The 20,287-nt window shown below is 44.5% G+C and overlaps 1 protein-coding gene across 2 annotated transcripts; it reads left to right on the plus strand.

The window, feature by feature from the left end:
• The first annotated feature begins 362 nt into the window (after positions 1-362).
• Positions 363-2,130, plus strand: rnf183 (ring finger protein 183). Of its 2 annotated transcripts, none has more exons than XM_061717382.1 (2): positions 363-505; positions 1,118-2,130. In XM_061717382.1, exon 2 carries the CDS (start codon positions 1,139-1,141, stop codon positions 2,000-2,002), a length of 864 nt encoding a protein of 287 aa, XP_061573366.1. In that variant the 5' UTR covers positions 363-505; positions 1,118-1,138; the 3' UTR covers positions 2,003-2,130. The 2 variants fall into 2 exon arrangements, with proteins under 2 accessions (XP_061573366.1, XP_061573365.1); XM_061717381.1 differs by having other exon boundaries at positions 1,115-2,129.
• The last annotated feature ends 18,157 nt before the right edge of the window (positions 2,131-20,287 follow it).

A 20,287-nucleotide genomic window follows, 5' to 3' on the forward strand; every position in this document is an offset into this window, starting at 1 on the left:
TCAGCTAAGCGACCTGCAGCCCAGCAAGGCGGCGGTGCGACAGGTGCAGCACAGGTGTTTGTTGACAGTCGTCCCCGGAGGAATGTTCCTGGGAGGAGGAGCTGATCCTTATCAGAGAAGAAGATTGAGAATCCTGCTGCTGCCAGAATCTCCCAGAACCAGAACCAGAACCCGGTGTGACAGTTAGAGACCCTCACGCCGGTGCCGAGCGGCCAGGAGGCCGGCATTATCTCGGTACCTGATTCTCTGCAGGTTCCACTCCTGCAGGAGTGGAACAACACGAGCTGCAGTGGCTGCAGCCGGTCCGACCGGTCTGACGGGAACGGGGGCGGGAGACTCCGAGAGGCGGACTCTGGGAGGACGACTCAGGGAGGTGCGTCCCAGCTGAGAGTAGGAACCAGGTAGTGCGGACAGACGGCCGGGAGTCTCACTCTCAGCACCGATGAGGTTCCACCGCTCCAAAGCCCAACAGCACCTGTGACCGGCGTCCGCCGCACCTCCGCAGGTCAGTGTGGGTTTCCTTTCCCTTTCCTGTTCAGTGGCCCTGCCCCTTCTCAACCTTTCCCCCGACCCTGCACTTAACCTGGGACTTGCTGATTGGGCCGGAGCTTCGGGAGCTGCGTGCTGGCCTGCGGTCCCCACCCCTGGTCATCCCGTTGCTGCTTCCACCTGGCTGCTGTGCTGCTGACGTCCCTGACCCCCAGTCTGGCCCTCGGCAGGAGGGTCCCCCCTTATGAGCCTGGTCCTGCTCAAGGTTTCTTCCCTCCTAAAGGGGAGTTTTTCCTTGCCACTGTTTGGCTTAAGGTTTTTCTCCCACTAGGGGAGTTTTTACCTGCCATTGTTTATGTAATAATTGCTCGAGGGTTTATGTTCTGGGTCTCTGGAAAGCGTCTAGAGACAACTTTTGTTCTATTAGACGCTATATAAATAAAATTGAATTGAATTGAGTCAGTTCTGCTGTCCGACCCGGATCTGGGTCGCTCCGCCGCCCTGAGCGGGTCCTTAGATCTAGTCTCCACCTGAGTGACGTCGGGGCAGAGAAACCCGGCGGACCCTCAGGTGGATCTGCTTCATGTTGCTGATCCCAGAAACTGATCAATGTCTGATTCTCCAGCAGTCGACCCGCCGAGCCGCCGCCATGAGCGGTGCCAGGGAGCCGGGCCCCGGGCCCCCGCCGGCCCCCAACGTCAAACCCAAACCCGGCCAGAGCCGGACCGGCAGGAGCAGCAAGGAGGACCGGCGCCGAGAGGGGAAACCGGCGAAGGCCAGGAGGTCCAGGAGCACCGAGGCGGAGCGGGGGAGGGGACGGGGGCGGGACCCGGCGGCGGCGAGGTCGCGGCGCGGGCGGAGCGAGGAGGCAAGGAGGCGGGACCGGAGGGGCGAGGGCTCCCCGAGGAGGAAGCCTCCCCCCGACGGCGGCGGCGAGGACGACGGCGTGGAGACGGAGTGCGCCGTCTGCTTCAGCTCCTACGACAACGTGTTCAAGACGCCGAAGCTGCTAGCCTGCGGCCACACCTTCTGCCTGGAGTGCCTGGCGCGCATCAACGTGGGCTCGGCCCAGCTGACGGCGCTCAGCTGCCCGCTGTGCCGCGAGCCGACCCGGCTGGCGCACGGGCGCGACCTGCCGCGCCTCGGCACCAACCAGGACATCATCACGCGGCTGCCGGCCGCCATGCGCCGCGCGTGCTCCGTCCGCTTCAAGCGCGGCCAGGGCAAGCTGGTTCTGAAGAACCCGCCCCCCCGCAGCCCCGTGAAGAGCCCCGCGGCGCCGGGCGACCCGGGCGCCACCGTGGTGGACGTGGGCCGGCCCCCCAGCAGGATGAGGGGCCGGCTGCGCCGCCTGTTCCGCTCAGACCGCTGCTACTACGCCGTGGTGGCGGCCGTCATCACCGTCACCGTGGTGATCCTGCTGGTGGGAATCCTGGCCTTCGCCGTGGTGCCGGCCACGCACCACCGGCCCGTCGGGCCGGAGAACCACACGCTGCCGGGGCCGGGCCCCTGAGGCGCGGGGCCGGGTCGGGGTGGAACTGAACTTACAGGACTGTCTCAGAAAATTTGAATATTGTGATAAAGTCCTTTATTTTCTATAATGCAAAAATGTCATACATTCTGGATTCATTACAAATCAACTGAAATATTGCAAGCCTTTTATTATTTTAATATTGCTGATCATGGCTTACAGCTTAAGAAAACTCAAATATCCTATCTCAAATAAATTGAATATTCTGGGAATCTTAATCTTAAACTGTAAGCCATAATCAGCAAGATTAAAATAATAAAAGGCTTGCAATATTTCAGTTGATTTGTAATGAATCCAGAATGTATGACATTTTAGTTTTTTTAATTGCATTACAGAAAATAAAGAACTTCATCACAATATTCTAATTTTCTGGGACAGTCCTGTACGGTGCCGAATGAAGAACTTTTAAATGGTGAAATGAAGGAGCATCGGGCCGCAGCCCGGTTTAGTTCTGGGGTTACTGTGAAGCAGGAAACGGTCCCGGTGGTACCGACCCGAGCGGGTGGTACCACCCAGACCAGTGTCGTTATATTCTGCATTTATTTTTCCGGATTTCCTTTTAAATAAAGACGTTTTTACTCCACAGAAACTGTTGTTTGTTCTGTTGAAGGGCCGGTGCATATGGGTCACCTGGCGGCCCGCCGGGGGCGTGGACGCACCTGACTGGAGTCGCCGGTCCGGTCCGACGGCATGCCGTCAGCCCTGCGATGGAGCCGATAGTCGGCAGGCAGGACCGTCGGCTCCACTTAGGTTGTTGTTTTATAACCTTGTTTAGATGTTTTGTTTACAACATTTACTGGTAAACAACGTGAACTAAACAAAGTTTTACATTAAAGGTATAAGAATCAGAATCTACGATTAAAGTACAATCCGTGGGACAGGACTTGTGACTTATTCTCTTTTTATTTTCAGAATTTAGTTTAAAGTGTGAATTCTGAATTTTAAGGCACAATGCGAGTTTTGTTTTCTTTTAGCTCCACAAAAGAAATCTACAACAAAAACGGTTTCTGACTTGTTTTAAAAATCCTGACTTTTTCCATCAGAATTTAGATATAAAAAAAAGAATTTAGATATCAAAGTCAGAATTTAGATATAAAACTCAGAATTTAGATGTAAAAGTCAGAACTGGGAGAAGTTTTGATTCCTCTGAATCTTTAGGCTGAAATTCTCTGAATTCTCTCTTTTCCTCAGATTTCATTAATGTACATTTTCCTGAGATTCAGATTCAGACGAGTTTATTAAAACCTTAATCCATCTCACTCACAGCAGTCATTTACAAATCCCCAAAAGCCCAACACCCATATAAAGATAAAAAAATTAAAAATAAAAGGTAAAAAATAAAAAGTGTGGTGTCATAAAAAAGAATTATATGGATAGAAAAGGTTATTGCACACTGACTGATTCAAGTCAGAATTATGTTTAATTCTTCACAGACTTTCTTTTTTCAAACTTTGAGGGGGTGAGAGAATAAAAGGATACATTTACTTACTTAAGCTATGGGAAGTGTAATAAAATTTAAGAAACAAAGACATCGTTTCATATAAGCTTTTGACAGTTTGAGACGCAAAGTACAGTTTACATTCATTTTTCAAATGTACAATGGAGGGTTTGCTGTTATTCCATTTGCATTTATGTATGTAATATTTACCTAATAAAATAACTATATTGACCATATTTGATATATTTCTTGAAAGATTATCCATATAAATTAAGATTTGATAGGAGTCAAAAGATGGGATGTCAATCCCAATGTTTAACCTGCTGTATGTGTCCTGCCAGAATTGTAATGAGATTGGGAATTAATCACAGACTTATCTGTGAAAAACGTCTGAACTTGAAAGTTAAAACTTTTCTGCGTTTATAAATCTTTTATTTACATGTCGGCCAGACAGGTGCATGACGGGACGTTTTCTGGTCACGTGTCTGTGTGTGTAGTTTTATTTTTTTTCAAACTTTATTGAACAAAATTCTGTAGGGTGTACAATAAAGGGCACATGAAACAAAACAATCAATTATCTACAGATATTCAACATTTGGGGGGGTTGAGAGCAAAAAAAACAACATAGATTTACTGACAAGCTATGGGAAGTGTATTATTAAAAATTAAGAAACAGGCCGTTTCATATAAATTTTTTATCATTTTTCAATATCATTTTTTTCACACAGTTTAAGAGACGCAGACTACAGTTTAAATAAATTTTTCAAATGTACAATGGAGGGTTTGCTGTTATTCCATTTGCATTTATGTATGTAATATTTACCTAGTAAAATAACTATATTGGCCATGTTTGATATATTTCTTGAAAGATTATCCATATAAAGATTAAGATTTGATAGGAGTCAAAAGATGGATGTGAACTCCAATGTTTAGCCAGCTGTAGGTGTCCTTCCAGAAATTGGGAATTCATCAGTCTTGTTATCCGTGAAAAACTTCTGAACTTGAAAATTAAAATTTTCTGCCTTTTATAAATATTTTATTTAAAAGATTCAATCAACCCTCATTTCGTTATTTTCCTTTTCATTTTATTTAATTTCTTTTCCTTCTGTTTTTCTCTCAATTGCACCTGTTCCTTGAAGCATTTTGATAAAGTTTGATGCCTTGTTGTTCGTATATAAAGATAGAGGCTGTGTCCAAAATCCCATACTTCCACCCTAATGAGTATTAAAAACAGTATATGAGATTTTTTTAGTGCGTCCGAAACATTAGAACGTACTCAATAGTATGCGCTATCCATACTCATTCCGGAGAAATGCATTAGTGTGGATTGATGGACACTAGCCAAGCAGAAACTTCCCACAATGCAATGCAGCGGTGTTTGGTTGCTAAGTGATATGTATATGTCATAAGTATAATATAAAGTATAATAATATTATTATAAAATATAATATTCGTATATATAATAATATTATTATTAATATTATTATCATCATTTGTTTCGGCCAGAATAAAACGGGAAAGAGCGGAGCGGAGCGCTGCTACTGCTGCTGTGACACGTCACATCCTCCCAACGGCAGGAAGTGACATGTGCACTCTTAATAGTACGTCCGAATTAATCAGCCCCCAAGTCTCGCACTCAGTTTTTTTCCCCATAGACCGCAAGAGTAAAAGAGAAGCCTCTAAAACTGTTCACAGGACACCTCCAGCTGTAATCACCGGCAATTACTAATCTTTGTATTCTATATTTTTAAGTCATGGACTTTATATCCGTCAAAAATGTTTTATAACGGCCAGAAAAGTCAAACAAAAGTCTCTTTCTGGGCGTGACGTCACAGCCGTGTCGGTGCCATTGATGTTGCCCCGGGGCATGATGGGAGGCCCCAGAGCATCATGGGAGGTGACTCAACTGCGCATACTCTATGGGCCCCTTAACGCGGAAGTAAACCCGGAAGTCAGGAACTCATTTCGGCTTATGCGCTAGGTGAGCAACTTACATTGAAATGAATGGGCGGCCATTTTCGGTATTCTATCCAGTAATATAATAGATCCATGGAATTAATGCACACTACTTATATTTACTCAAAAGTGTGCGGAACTTAAGTATACTTTTTAGTATATACTTTTTAGTATGGCATTTCGGACACACCGTATATGTCATAAGTATAATATTAAGTATATTAATATTATTATATAATGATATTATAATATTTGTATATAATAAAATTATGTACTGTAGTGATGCACCGATTGTTCGGTAACCGAAATTGTTCGGCCAAAAATTGCAAAAAAACACTTTCGGTGTTCGGTGGAATAAGTGGGAAAAAAACCGAACAATTAATAACGGCGTTGTAATATAAGGAAATAGACTCGCCGCTCCCGTAACAGTTGGGCACCACATAAATCGTTGGCCAGCCAAAAACTAACCACATAACGCTCCCGTAATGGTTGCGAACCACATAAATCGTTGGCCAACCAAAAACTAACCACATAAGAATTTTACCTAACATTCACCAGCAGGTGGAACCAAAACAACATAAATCAATCTATTACAGGTGCGTTTAGATGACGAAATCAAACAGCGAAGAGCGTGGAGTGAAGTGGTGCGGTGCAAACATGTCAGCAGTGTGGAAGTATTTTAGAGTGGCAAAGAATAATACAAGAATGGCTGTTTGCAGTGAATGTTCTGCTCAAATATCTAGAGGGGGCACATCTGCAAAGTCTTTCAGCACTACAAGTTTGATTTATCATTTGAAATGATAAAAAACCCTGAGCGCTTTAATGCATTTTTATTGTTTTAAGGCCTATGTTACAATGTTCAGTCAGTTAAGCCTAACGTAAGCTCAAATATGGCCAAAAAATGTATTTTGCTAATCTATTTATTTTAAGTTATTGTTCTTTGCTGGTATAATGTCTGCTGGAATATTTAAGAAATGCTGGGAAATTAAAAAATGTTCAGTTTTTATGTTCAATAAATATTTTCTACCTTGTAATTTTGTAAAAGATTTTTTTCTTTTAAAAGCATGCCTAAATCAAATTTATTTGATTTTATTTGATTTATGCAATGGTGAAAAAATTGGCAAAATAAATGAAAAACTGCGAAGAACCATGTTCGGTATTGTTCGGTATTCGGCCAAGTGTTTATTATTATTTTCGGTTTCGGCCACAAATTTTCATTTCGGTGCATCACTAATGTACTGTCATCTTGTTTGGGCCAGGATAGACGGGAAAGAGCGGAGCGGTGCTGCTACTGCTGCTGTGACAGGAGGGCCCAATCCCAATTCTCCTTCACTCGCCCTTCTTTTCTCCACTCGCACTTCTTTTCTTCCCTAAGCCCTAAAAAAGAAGGGGGAGATTTTAGGGCACTTGAGATCTAGGGCACTTGGCCCAGGTGCCTGTCCCAATTCTCCCCCTACCCCTCGTTTTCATCCCTACCCTGATCAGGAAGCTGAGAGCCAAAAGCTGTTTTAATTTCAGCTGTAGCGCTGTTAATATGGCACTTTATTAAGTTTTAATATTTTTTCAGGTATAATGGTAACCTTAAGATCCCCAACCGGGGCTCAGTTTATCCAAATAACGCCTGTTAAGAAATTTGACCCGATGTTTTCGGAGATGAGAAGAGCCGCCGCCCCCGGGGAGCAACCTCAGCTCACAGCCCGAGAACAGACGTGTCCGCCGGCTCAGGCTGCTCCGTCAGCCCCGGGAGAGACACTCTCTCCCGGGACGCAGCTCTGTTGAGAATCACGCCGGCTGAAATAAATCATTTAGGAATATGTTGGTTTAATAGATGAAATCTAACAGTTGTAGCTACGCCTGTTAAGAAATTTGCTCCGAAATTTAGAGATTTCTGTCTGCCGGGTCCGGAGCTTGGGTCCGCGTTAAATCGACGCAGAGCCTACGGCGTAGGTTGCGTAACCTCCGCCGTAGGATCTGCGTTGGTGTAACGCGGAACCATAAATCCCTTTATTCTGGCGTGATCTTCCGCAACTTTATCTGAAAGTGTGTAAATTACCCAGATAACAGCTGGATTACTTTGTGGTTTCTGAAGACTATTATATCAGAAACATCCAAAACAAATCTGACGAGTCACAGGATTATTTCTCTCTATTTCTCTGAGACCAGTCTGCCTGTTTGCCTTCGGTCGGCGAGTCAAATCGACGCAGAGCCTCTTTTTTTCATACCCCCTCGCTCGCCAAGTCAGCATCTGAAATCCCTCGATTTGAAGGGGCTATTCTCAGCCCCTAGCCCTCGTTATGCCCCCTCCCCCTAGGTGAAAAGAGGAATTGGGACACCACTACCTTCACGGGAACGCGCAAAAGTTAGGGTTAGGGAAGAAAAGGAGGGCGAGGGGGAGTATTGGGACGCACCCGAGCTGTTACCATGGTAACAACTCCCCCTCCCAACGGCAGGAAGTGCGTCCGACTTAGGGTGCGTCCCAATACTCCCCCTCGCCCTCCTTTTCTTCCCTAACCCTAACTTTTGCGCGTTCCCGTGAAGGTAGTGGTGTCCCAATTCCTCTTTTCACCTAGGGGGAGGGGGCATAACGAGGGCTAGGGGCTGAGAATAGCCCCTTCAAATCGAGGGATTTCAGATGCTGACTTGGCGAGCGAGGGGGTATGAAGATTTCCCAGAATGCTTTTCGTCGTCATTTGCGGACTGAATCAAAAAAAAAAACATGGAGGACATTTCTGGTTTTTTTGGGAGTAAAATCAATATTTTGAGTTAGTTTCTGCATAAAAATGCATTTTGATTACATTTCTCGGCGCAAACCGATATTTTACTTTCATAATATTCACTCAGTGAATGTACATCATCCCTTTTTTGTCCGTTGTTCGCTAAGATCGCGCCGGAATATGGTTACGTAAGCTACGTAAGCTACGCCGTAGGTTCCGTAAGCTACGCCGTAGGCTGCGTCTATTTAAAGGCTCGCCGACCGAGGAAAACATGCTTTACAGACTCGTCTCGATTTTGAGCAAGCAAGCATTTTTTCATTTTTTTGAGTCAAATGGCGAACTGCAAAGAGCAGGAGGATATTGAACCCACAAATGTAAGTATAATGTCCCATGGAATTAAAAAAATCACAGTGCTTTTGTATGTTTTAACAGTAGGCTACACAGAAATACCACATTGTTTATTGTTTATTTTTAATACCAAAGAGTGAAATTACCGGAGTCAAATTACTTGTTGGACAATGTTAGAACCTGGCCAATAAAGCTGATTCTGATTCTGAGTTAACGTAAGATAATATGTGGCTGTTGATGACGAGTCGGGTAGATAACATGCCGTGTCCTACTCGTTAACTCTCATATTTTCTACAAATTTGTTGTATATTTCACATTACTATAAGGCAGCAACGTTATTTGGGGGGGGTTACGAAGTAATAACGTCGCTTGCTGCCTTGTTATCATAGTTCAAACGTTTTTTTGTTGTTGTTTGTTTTTGTTTTTTTACGAGGACGTTTGTGCATTACAGTAATCACATTTCATTCCAGGGACTCCGGATCAGGTCCGACACCTAATAAGCTTTAGGACTAACAACGAGGAGAATTTTACTAAGAAGAAATATGCTGCTAAACCACTGTGGGAGTGAGTGATCTAGCTATCTGCTTGCAGAATATCTGTGATGGGGTCCTTAACCATGGTATAACTACTATTCATCACTGTTTTCTGTTACAGGAAACTCATCAAAGAGCTGGAACTGGAGGGAAAGGTGACCACAGCACAAATTGGCAAAAAATGGGAAAATCTTAAAAAAAAATATAAGGTAAGCAATGGTTTTGGTAAGTAATATTATCTGCTGAAGAGATGATGCTTAACAAAAAAAAATCCATGTAAAGTATTTATTAATAGCACAGAGGTATTTTTTATTTATACAGTGATAATGAACCTGGTATGATGTTGTGGGTGTGTATGATAGTCCAGTCATGTGTGTAATCAACATGTGTATCCATCTTTTTTTTATCTCAGAACACTTTGGAAGACGCCAGTACATCGGCCTCAAGCTCCGCCTCACCAGCTGGAAGAGGAAGCTGGAAGCTTCAGGCATCAGGTCCTCTTTCCCCCCGATCCCCCCAAAAAAGAAATTCTCTATAATGGACTTCCTTCAAGCTGAGGCCGCCAAAGAAGACAGATGTCAAAAGAATGAAGAACACATGGACAGGTTTCTGAACCTTTTAGAGAAAATGGTGGACCAGACACCTCATCAGCAGTAGCAGCACATACACTGCAATTTTTTTTTTTGTACATATTTCTGTGCAAATTTTTTTATATGGAACAGCACCTTTCTTTGTTCTGCGTGCAATGTTTACTTTTTTTCTTTTTAAAAATGTTATTTGAATATAGCAAATAAAGCCTTTTTTACTGCGGATTCTCTCACTATCCTTATTTTACTATTGATCTTGTTGTACAGTTTATAATTTGAGACATTACCTTACTTTGAGAAACCCCAGAAAAGAAAACTGTTGTGTAACAAGTTTTATTAGACAATTTAAAAGTATTTCCAAGTGAGTAAAACCACACAAGTACAAAACTATATGAAGAACATATGGACAGGTTCCTAAACCTTTTAGAGAAAAAGGTGGACAGGACACCTCATCAGCAGTAGCAGCACATACACTGCAAACTTTTTTTTTTGTAAATATTTCTGTGCACATTTTTTTATATGGAATATAAGTGGCATATTAACAGCGCTACAGCTGAAATTAAAACAGCTTTTGGCTCTCAGCTTCCTGATCAGGCTAGGGATGGAAACGAGGGGTAGGGGGAGAATTGGGACAGGCACCTGGGCCAAGTGCCCTAGATTTCAAGTGCCCTAAAATCTCCCCCTTCTTTTTTAGGGCTTAGGGAAGAAAAGAAGTGCGAGTGGAGAAAAGAAGGGCGAGTGAAGGAGAATTGGGATTGGCCCTTAATGCACACTATTGATATTTACTCAAAAGTTTGCCGAACTAAAGTATACACTGTTTAATATGGCATTTCAATTTAAAAACTAATCTTTTATTTCCATGTGGGACAGACGGTGCATGACGGGACATGTTCTGGCCACGTGTGTTCCATGTTGACTCCCCTCCGCGGGAGCGAGCATGCTCGTGCCCCCCCTCCCTCAAATTGACCTTTCCGGGTTCACTATGCGACTCCGGCCGCCAGCAGTCCACCATGGCCTCGGCCCCGTCCCCGTCCGCGCTGTCGGCGGTGCTGCGGAGCCGCGCGCCGCTGCTGGGCCGGAACCCGCCGGCCGCGCGGCCCGCGGCCCCGGCGCAGGGCGGCCGAGCCCCGCGGGGGCCGGCCGTCCGCCGGTGGGTGCTCCGTGACGCGGTTCCCGCGGTTCCCGGACTGCCGTCGGGCCAGCTGAGGCTGCGCGTGCTGGAGGTCGCGGGGGCGAGCCCCGCGCTGCCGGCGCCGCCCGCCTGGACGACGCTGAAGTGCGCATGCGTGTCCCTGGGCTCGCTGGTGTCCCGGCTGGTGCTGCTGAAGCTGCTGCTGCAAGGCTTCGCCCGCGGCTCTGCGCATGCGCCGCCCCTGCTCCAACGAGGGGGCGCCAGAGATGCGCTGCAGGTGAGAACTGACTTTTTTTTTGATTGATTGAAGAATTTATTAGAAGAATTGCATAGGATCAGGTACAGTTTCATGACAGTACAGATTCGCTGATACAAAGTCAACTAAAAGGCATTATTCCAAGAAAGCATTACACTTGTTTACATTGGAGACCTTTTTAAACTCATATAACATTGAATGACACACAGGTAAGAAGCAGTACTTTGTAGGGAAGATTGTAAAAAAAAAAAAAAAAGAAAAGGGGGGAATTACTGTTATTTTGCACCGAGAGAGACTAAAAGGTGATGAGACAAATAGAATAAGCTAGGTAGTACAAAACAAAAGCAAAAAACAAAACAAAAAAACAAAAACAAGAAGCAATAATCAGAAGGAACAGCGGGATGTGCAGTAGAGGCTTTGATTATTCCCAGTTACAAGTAGCAGCCTCCTGTAGGTGGCTTTTTAGGGCAGACTTGAAGGAGATTAGGGATTTGCTCTCTTTTATGGCTGTCGGTAAGGAATTCCACATGTTGGTAGAATAGGATGCAAACAAATTTGAACCTTTCTTGGAGTTAACCCTGGGCTGAAAGTGATTTGTGGAGCTGCCTCTAGTGTTATGGTGGTGAACATGTTTTACATTTTGAAAGTATTTAGACAAGTACAAGGGTATTTTGGAGGTGTAATGTATCTTGTACACCAAAATCAATGCAAGAAACTGTACTCTGTCGGCTACCAGGAGCCATCCCACGCTGAGCATATGGTTTGCTGTTAGGTGAGCCCGAGATGGAAGATTGAGCAGAAGCCTTATCAGTTTGTTTTGAGCTGTCTGGAGCTTGGTTTTCAGAGCCTTAGTGGCGTCACGGTACCAGACATGAACTCCATAATCAAAGTGAGGTTGAATGAGTGCCCTTGCCAAAATCTTCAGTGTGTCTCTACCAACTAGATGGGCGATCCTCATGGGCGTCAGTTTGATTTCAGAAGTGCTGGGGACATTTACCATAAACCTGAGTAAGGTTTGAAAAGTGCTGGGTACGAGCTACGCCCATTACTTCCGAATTGAGGTTTCATGATAAATAATAGGCATTGCATTAGATGATGCGTATTGACGCGATATTGTCCCCATATTGAAAGCCATCTGCGCGGTCTTATTTAGGTCGTCGGAAACATCATATACATATTGCAAGCCTTTTATTATTTTAATATTGCTGATCATGGCTTACAGTTTAAGAAAACTCAAATATCCTATCTCAAAAAATTAGAATATTCTGGGAATCTTAATCTTAAACTGTAAACCATAATCAGCAATATTAAAATAATAAAAGGCTTGCAATATTTCAGTTGATTTGTAATGAATCCAGAATGTATGACATTTTTGGACTCCAGAAAAATAAAGGACTTTATCACAATATTCTAATTTTCTGAGACAGTCCTGTAAACTTGTTTGTGTCGTTGTGCTGAACCACTTGGGAATATCCATGGTTACTTTGTGTTAACGGAGCAGCAGAGAGAGAGCAGCGTCTTGCTGCTGCAGGAAACTGCGCGCTGGAAGCAGATGAGTGACGGACACTGGTTGATTTATGGTTCCGCGTTGCACCAACGCAGTGCTTACGGCGTAGGATACGCAGGGATGCGAACGTACGGTACGCGACGCTGCGTAACCTACGCCGTAGGCTACGCCGTCGATTTAACGCGGAACCATAAATCAGGCGCATTTGTCAGTTTTTTCAGACTTTTCGTCTTTTCAACTGAGCATGAAGACACATAAAATGAGGGTTCAATGCATGCTTATGCACCTCGTAGAACCGGGCCTGCGGAACGCAACTTTTAATTCCCAATTCCCAACTCCTACCTGGAGGTGAAGCCCGAGTCCTCCCCGCAGCGCTGTCTGTCACACACATACAGATCTGGCACAGACGCAGCAGGTCCTGTTGTCCCGCCACTAAGATTTTGCTGGCCTTAATGTTTCCTGTTTTATTTTGTTATTATTGATCAATTTAGTGTTGATGTGTGTGTGACAGACGTGTGTATGGGGCGTTAATGAAAATACGGGACAAATCGCGTCTTACTTAATTTTTTTTTATTTTTTTTAAGTGGTGGGGACAAATCTGCTTGTCAGACAAAGTGGTGGGGACGCGTCCCCACCGTCCCCGGCGTAAATGACGCGCCTGGCGATCCTATACAAGAATCGGGTTCGTTGGTTGACTTTTTTGACTACCCTAGCAGTCATTTTTTCACTGGAGAGATTTGCTTCTAGGATGCACCCCAGATAGATGATTTCAGTTTTGTTTGTGATAACATTGTCACCCACTTTGATTATGAAGTTATCAACCTTGCTGAGTTTAGGAATTGACCCAAAGAGGATGGATTCTGTTTTGCCCAAGTGTATGGAGAGTTTGTTGTCATTGAGCCAGGTACAGATCTTGTTTAACTCGGAGCTAAGAGCCTTTTCTACCTGCAACCTGTCCCTGTCAGAAACAAGGAGAGCTGAGTCATCCGCGAACAAGAAGAAGTTGCAGTCACAAGCAGATGCCATATCATTAACATAAATTAGGAACAATAGAGGTCCCAGTATGCTTCCTTGAGGGACACCACAGGTTATTGGGAGGGGAGGGGAGAAGGTACCGTTTACCTCAACCATCTGTTCTCTCCCCACCAAATAAGAGTGTATCCAGCTCACTGCATGACTGTATAAAACAGTCCTTAAAAACTCTTAAACAGTCTTCAATTCAATTTTTGTGAAAATAAGGCCTTTAAATGTCTTAATTTGTCTTAAATCCAAAGATCTGAATTTTAAACGTGACCTGAAAACTCTAAATCTAATAAATAATAATAATAAATCTTTTATATGCTCTGTTTTTAAATATATATATTTTTTAAATGTTCATCTTTTATTTTTCTGCTCTGTAGCACTTTGAAATTACTAAATATAAAGTCCTTTATAAATAAAAATTGTTATTATTATTATTATTATTATTATTATTATTATTATTATAGAGGGAATGTATCCAGTCATCATTAAAAAGTGTATTTCATTGTTTTGAGGAGAATCTACTACGGAGGGTGTGAATTGGGCTGGAAAATATATATTTGGGCTGCTTTGCCTGGTTTTTACTAAATATTAAGGATAAATTATTATTATTATTATTATGATTATGATTATGATTATTATTATTATTATTATTATTATTATTATTATTATTATTATTATTATTATAGAGGGAATGTATCCAGTCACCATTAAAAAGTTTATTTCATCGTTTTGAGGAGAATCTAAATCTGTGTTGCCAGGTTGTGCAAGTTTCAGCCCACTTGGGCTGAAAAATATATATTTGGGCTGCTTTTCCTGGTTTTTACTAAATATTTAGGAGAAATTATTTTATCTGCTTTTATCTACTCAATTTAATTGTAGTCTTTGTTTGGTGCCTGAACTTTTTTGGCTTCATTTGCTTATGACTTGAAATGTATTACGCATTTCATAATTGACGGTTTTAACATAGAGAATGTATGATTTGGGCTGGTTTTTCATTATTATTATTATCAAATAAATTATTATTTCATCGTTTTGAGGAGAATCTCCTGTGGAGGGTCTAAATCTGTTTTTGCCAGGTTGGGCAAGTTTCAGCCCAATTTGGCTGAAAAATTTATATTTGGGCTGCTTTTCCTGGTTCTTATTAAATACTTAGGAGGGGGGGGGGGGGGTTTAACCAGATCCTGGTTTTCTGATGCTGTAGAAGTGTCTCCTTCCTTGTGCTGTGGTCACATTTCAGATGTTTCGGTATAAAAATCAGACATTGATTGACGACTGGGAACAGCCAATGGCAGCTGTCTTGTTATCTTATCTGTCCATCCGTCCTCCTCGCCTCAAAAGAACAATAACATCTCTGTGACGTCATCAGTTTAACAGGAGGGCAGTCCTAAGTACCCCTTACCTCACAGTTTGTAGATCCTTGAAGGTTCTGGCTTTTCTTTTGTCCAGATGGCGAAAGAATCTTGCCAGTCGGGTCTTTTTTGGTCCTTTTTGTTTTTAAAAAGCTTCTCTAGAAACGTCTTCACCTCATGAGCGACTCGTGTGGTAAACGTGATGCTGCAACGCTGCTGGACCCCCGACTGGGTCTGGGCCCGTTCAGGTATACAGCCAGTAAACACTGGCGCTAACGTGATGTCCTTTTCGAGCCTTGTGGCCCTTAGAGCCGGTTTTTATCTCCGGTTTCTGTAGCGCAAACGAACAGGTGGTAACCACCTCCAGGATAGGACGCTAGTCTATCGCTGGATACTTCCCCTAGCAAAGCTAGGTACCCCTTCATACACCTGGGTGAAGTGAGGAAAGCTGAGAGTAAAGCATCTTTCCCAAGGATGCACAAAAGTGACGCCAGTGCGTAGTCAAACCCACAACCTTCGGATCTTGAGCACGAAGGTCACTCCGCTCCCGCTAAAGGCTGGATTATCGTTCTGCATTAAATTGACGTCAAGCATGCGCCGCAGGTTGCGCCGCGCGGCGCGCACCCCACGCCACACGCCACGCCGTGCCTGACGCGCATCTCGCACAAATTGTAACTACTCGTCGAGAGGTTGCACCAACGCGGACCGAGAGGGCTGTGATTGGTTCGCTTGGTAGCAACGCATTTCAGGTTCCGGTTCGTGAAGCAGCCGTGAACTTTCAGTGCTCTTTTCTTCGTGTATGTGTGATTTTTTTGTTTTTTTTTTGTTTTATTTAGTTTTTGTTTTTTTGCACAATAGTTATCCTTATTTATTTGATTCACTGCACCGCCGCGAAATGGAGTGACAGAGAAGTCCGAAGGATTCACAACGGCGTCACGGCAACAGCGTGTACTCTGCGTTGGTGTAGCGCAGAACCATAATCCAGCCTTTACGCGAACTAGCGGCTAAAGGGCCCTACGGCTTCTGCGGTGGGAACCTGAGTCTGTAATACCCCTTTTCCACCAAACCGGTTCCAGGGCTGGTTCTGGTACTGATTCTGGGCCAGTGCTGAGTTTGGATCCCGGTTTTCTGTTTCCACTGACAAAGAACTGGCTCCAGGCCAGAAAAAACGGTTGCAAGGTAGCACCAAGGGGCACCAACTGGCTCTCCTTAGCACCCGTCTGTGGAAAAGCAAACCGGTTCTCAGCTGGTTTGCAAGTTGAACGAGTTGTGAACCAGAACCAGCCCTGGAACCGGTTTGGTGGAAAAGGGGTATAAGCGGTCTCAAGCATGGTCAGAACCGCCAGCGGTTGGACTCCCCCCCCCCCCCTTTCTTCAACCTGTTTTCCTAAAAATGGTGTTTGAGGACTCCCAGAATTGTAAGGATGGGTTGTGGACAGATGTTGTTGCACAGCTGTCCTTGGGTCGAGGTCTGGATCTTTACAAAGTTGTCCCAAAACCTTAGTTCTGTCATGTGCTGGAGATTTTTGACCCTTTCCAGGTCGATGTGGATCTCTAAATGCGTCTCTTAGGTCACCGCTGATGTTTTTCCCTGTTGGCGTTGTGTTAGCACCTGAATGATGGTCAGTATTTCTCTCAGACTAATACTTTTTGCATGTTTTCCTTTGTTTCCAGTCTGACGGACAGATCCACTCGTCCTCGCGGGACACCTTGAGTTCTGGACGGGAGATGACGCAGGACAGACCGCACTGAGACCCGTCACCGCGGCAACACGTCACCACGGCAACGCTGCGCTGCCTGCTGGCGTTTACAGACTTTAACTCGGCCTCTTCGACACACCAAAGCTCTGGACTTCCTCCCGGTGGTACCGGCCCCATTTAGTTTTTCCTGTGGCGCTCCAGCACCACGTAGAGGACGGTAGATAAACACGCTCCTGCTCCGGTTGTGAGATTCGACACGCTAGTTTTGCACAAGAACCCGGTTCCCGTAGACGACTGTGGTGGAAACGCTTCTGAGACCTCAATAAAAACACAAGTGAAACCTGCTCAAACGGGGTTTTGGTCTGTTTTATTACTGCTCTGAAACCTGTGACGTCTCCTTTTTAATGCACTTCTCCCTCAGTCAAAGATAGTCAATACAGAAGATAGCGCATTACCGTTTCTGCAAATGGTATGAAATGGAATACACTTCCTGTCTCCTAAGTGGGCGTGGTCGCCCCTCTCCCCACATCGTTTTGGAAGTGTTGTGAACGAGATACAGTACAACTTTAATATTTGCGCCTTATTTTGCCGCTCGTTTTTTTTATCTGCTACTTTAATGTCTGATATCAACCTGATATCAATCATCGGATCAGTCTAATATTCTTTTTTTCCCTTCCAAAAAGACTTCAATAATAACAAAAACAGTATTATTAAGCAAAGAAGCAAGTTTTATTTTAATTTTAAATTTCAGTTTATCCGATGGGAAAATGACTTTGGCAGTTCTGCAGTGACCGACGACTCTGAATCTCTGAATCAGCACCAGAGAGGAGAGCTATGAAAGCTAAATCTCGCGAGAGTGTGTTGCTCAGACAGAGACAGGTCTCAAACAAAGTTCATTTTCTCCTAATTTGTCGGTCTGAAAATTGCCATTTTGGTGTCAGAATGTTCAGAAGGTTTGTGGCTTTTGAAAAATGGGTCCCATATTTACTTAGACTACTATGGGGCGAAGGAATTGGTAATAATCTGTGCTCACGTTCACTTTTCCCATAGGACTCGATAGACTGAGGACCTGCTGTTAGTCTCCTAAAGGCAGTGGGGAAACCCACGTGACACAGATACAGGAAACCCAACCGTAGTGGGCTGTCTCGGTTATAGAGCGTCTCTGCCTCAGTACAGCCTTAACCATGCCCCTCCGCTGGCCCCACCCCTTCCTCCTGGCCCCGCCCCACCGGTTCAGACACATGTGAACAACATACACCTGAAACAGGACCTCACGTACCATCCGGGACCCACTTGACCTCCAGGCCGACCTTGGGGGGGTCAGGATCTGAGGTGGCTGCAGAGACCCCGGACCCTTTTAGACCGACCCGGGTGTCGGTACCGTTGACTTCACAACAAGCTGCTCAGTTCTGCTCTTTCAGCTCCTAATTTACAGCTCAGGTGTTGCGGCAGTGATGATGTTTAACTGCTGTCTAACCTGGCTGTCAATCAAAATACCCCAAATCATACCGGACCCTAGTGGTCTGTAGAGGAACTGCAGGTCTGGATCTGGACCCGAGTGGTCAGTGGAGGACCTGCAGGTCTGGATCTGGGGCCGGATTCACAAAACATTCTTAAGAAAAAAAATCTTCTTAAGTGTAATTTTTTTCTTAAGTTCAGTCTTAAGAAGAAAAAAGAGAAGAAGTCATATTCTTCAAAAAAGTTCTTAAGTATTTTCTCAACTTTCTTCTTAAGTTACTTCTTAAGAAAAACTTAAGAATAAATGGTATTCTTGAAATAGAAGTTCTCAAATTTGTTCTTGACTTTTTTCTTAACTTTAAGACAACATTGATCCGTCTTAAAATGTCTTCTGTGGTAAGGTAAGCCTGAATGAAATGAATAATATATATAATTTTGTATACCAAGTACGTAGAGGTGCACTAAATAAAAAGCCAAACATATGTAGCTTAATAAAATAAAATGAAATTCAATAGACTGATATGTTCATTTTAATAAATTTATTTAAATTGTGACGGCTCTGATATACAGGCGTACTGAATCCTTCATTTAGTATGCAGTATACAATTCATACTGATGCAACATGTAGCATGTAGTACTTAGTATGCCATTTCGGTTACAGCCATATTTTAAGTAGGAAAAATAAGAAATTCGTAAGAAATGACAGTTCTTAAAACGGTTCTTAAGAAAATATTGAGGAATTGCACTTAAGAACTTTCTTATGAACTTCTTAATTTTAGATCTTAAGACTTTTCTTTAGATCGTTCTTAAGAACATATTGGTGAATCTGGCCCCTGGACCCTAGTGGTCGTTAGAGGACCTGCAGGTCCAGATCCAGACCCTAGTGGTCTGTAGAGGACCTGCAGGTCCAGATCCAGACCCTAGTGGTCGTTAGAGGACCTGCAGGTCTGGATCTGGACCCTAGTGGTCGTTAGAGGACCTGCAGGTCCAGATCCAGACCCTAGTGGTCGTTAGAGGACCTGCAGGTCTGGATCTGGACCCTAGTGGTCGTTAGAGGACCTGCAGGTCCAGATCCAGACCCTAGTGGTCGTTAGAGGACCTGCAGGTCTGGATCTGGACCCTAGTGGTCGTTAGAGGACCTGCAGGTCCAGATCCAGACCCTAGTGCAGGTCCAGGTCCAGATCCAGACCCTAGTGCAGGTCCAGGTCTCTACGAGGCTGTCTCCTGCCCCCCCCCCTCCCCTGTCAATCATCTGTCCGTCTAAAGGTCAGGCGGCTGCAGTCAACAAGCTGCTCAGTAACTTATTAATAGAACCAGTTTAGGTCAAGAGTCAGACTCCACCCGGGAACCAGTACCAGCGTGCGTCAGAACTACGGTGTTTTTCAGGTTATTTTACTGGTTACTGACACATTCCCGAGCTCGTGGTCCTGTGTAACTTGGCTCGAACATTTTGTTCGTCTTGCTGGAATTCCTGACGGGAATTTTCCACCGGCAGAACCGGAGGAGCCGGTTTACGGGCCTCCTCGCTCGCCCATCTCTCTCCCCAGCTGCTCACGGTTTCCATGGTGACGTGTCGGACTAAAGTGTCCCGTACTGAACGTCTCAGGTGTCTTCAGTCAGTCTGACTGTTTAAGGGGTTGAAAGTCCCTCTGCTGGTTGGTATCATGGTGTCCACCTGGACCTGGACCAGAGACACCAGAGGAGACCAGGGGCCTCATTTATAAAGCTCGCTTGCGCACAAAACAGGGCTTGAAAGATGCGCAAGCCACCTTCTACGCAAAGGTTGGGATTTAAAAAGAAAAAACGAACCGAAAAATGTGCGTATCCCTACGCCAACCCTGACCCTCGCACAGGAACAGTCTTAAGATATGGGGAACAGGCGACGCAGGCGGTGAGGTGGTGAAATGAAGCCAGATTCATGTCATACTCTTAGGGCCTGATTTACTAAAGGTTTGCATGTGTAAAAACGTGTGCAAACTTGACAGCACCCGCAAACCAAAGTGCCAGCTGATCTACTAACAGCGTGCAAAGAGGACTCCGCCTCTCAAATGCGCAAAATAGCACACGCAATTCAGTTAGTACTTTTGCCCTGATGAATAATCAATATGGGGCGTAACCGCCAGAAATCCTAAATACTGGGAGGGGAAGATGCAAATTGGTCCATTTACCACGCGCAATGAGATTTACCAAGCCTGAAAGTTTTTGCGGGGATTGTGATTGCGTCTGTATTTAATACGTTCGAAAGGAAGGTGCTAATCTCCACATG

Source organism: Cololabis saira, chromosome 3 (genome assembly GCF_033807715.1).
Source record: "Cololabis saira isolate AMF1-May2022 chromosome 3, fColSai1.1, whole genome shotgun sequence".
In the NCBI taxonomy this organism is placed as follows: domain Eukaryota; kingdom Metazoa; phylum Chordata; class Actinopteri; order Beloniformes; family Belonidae; genus Cololabis; species Cololabis saira.

What these genes read in the sequence shown, in the direction of transcription:
- rnf183 (XM_061717382.1), top strand. Translation starts at nt 1,139, where the DNA reads ATGAGCGGTGCCAGGGAGCCGGGCCCCGGGCCCCCGCCGGCCCCCAAC.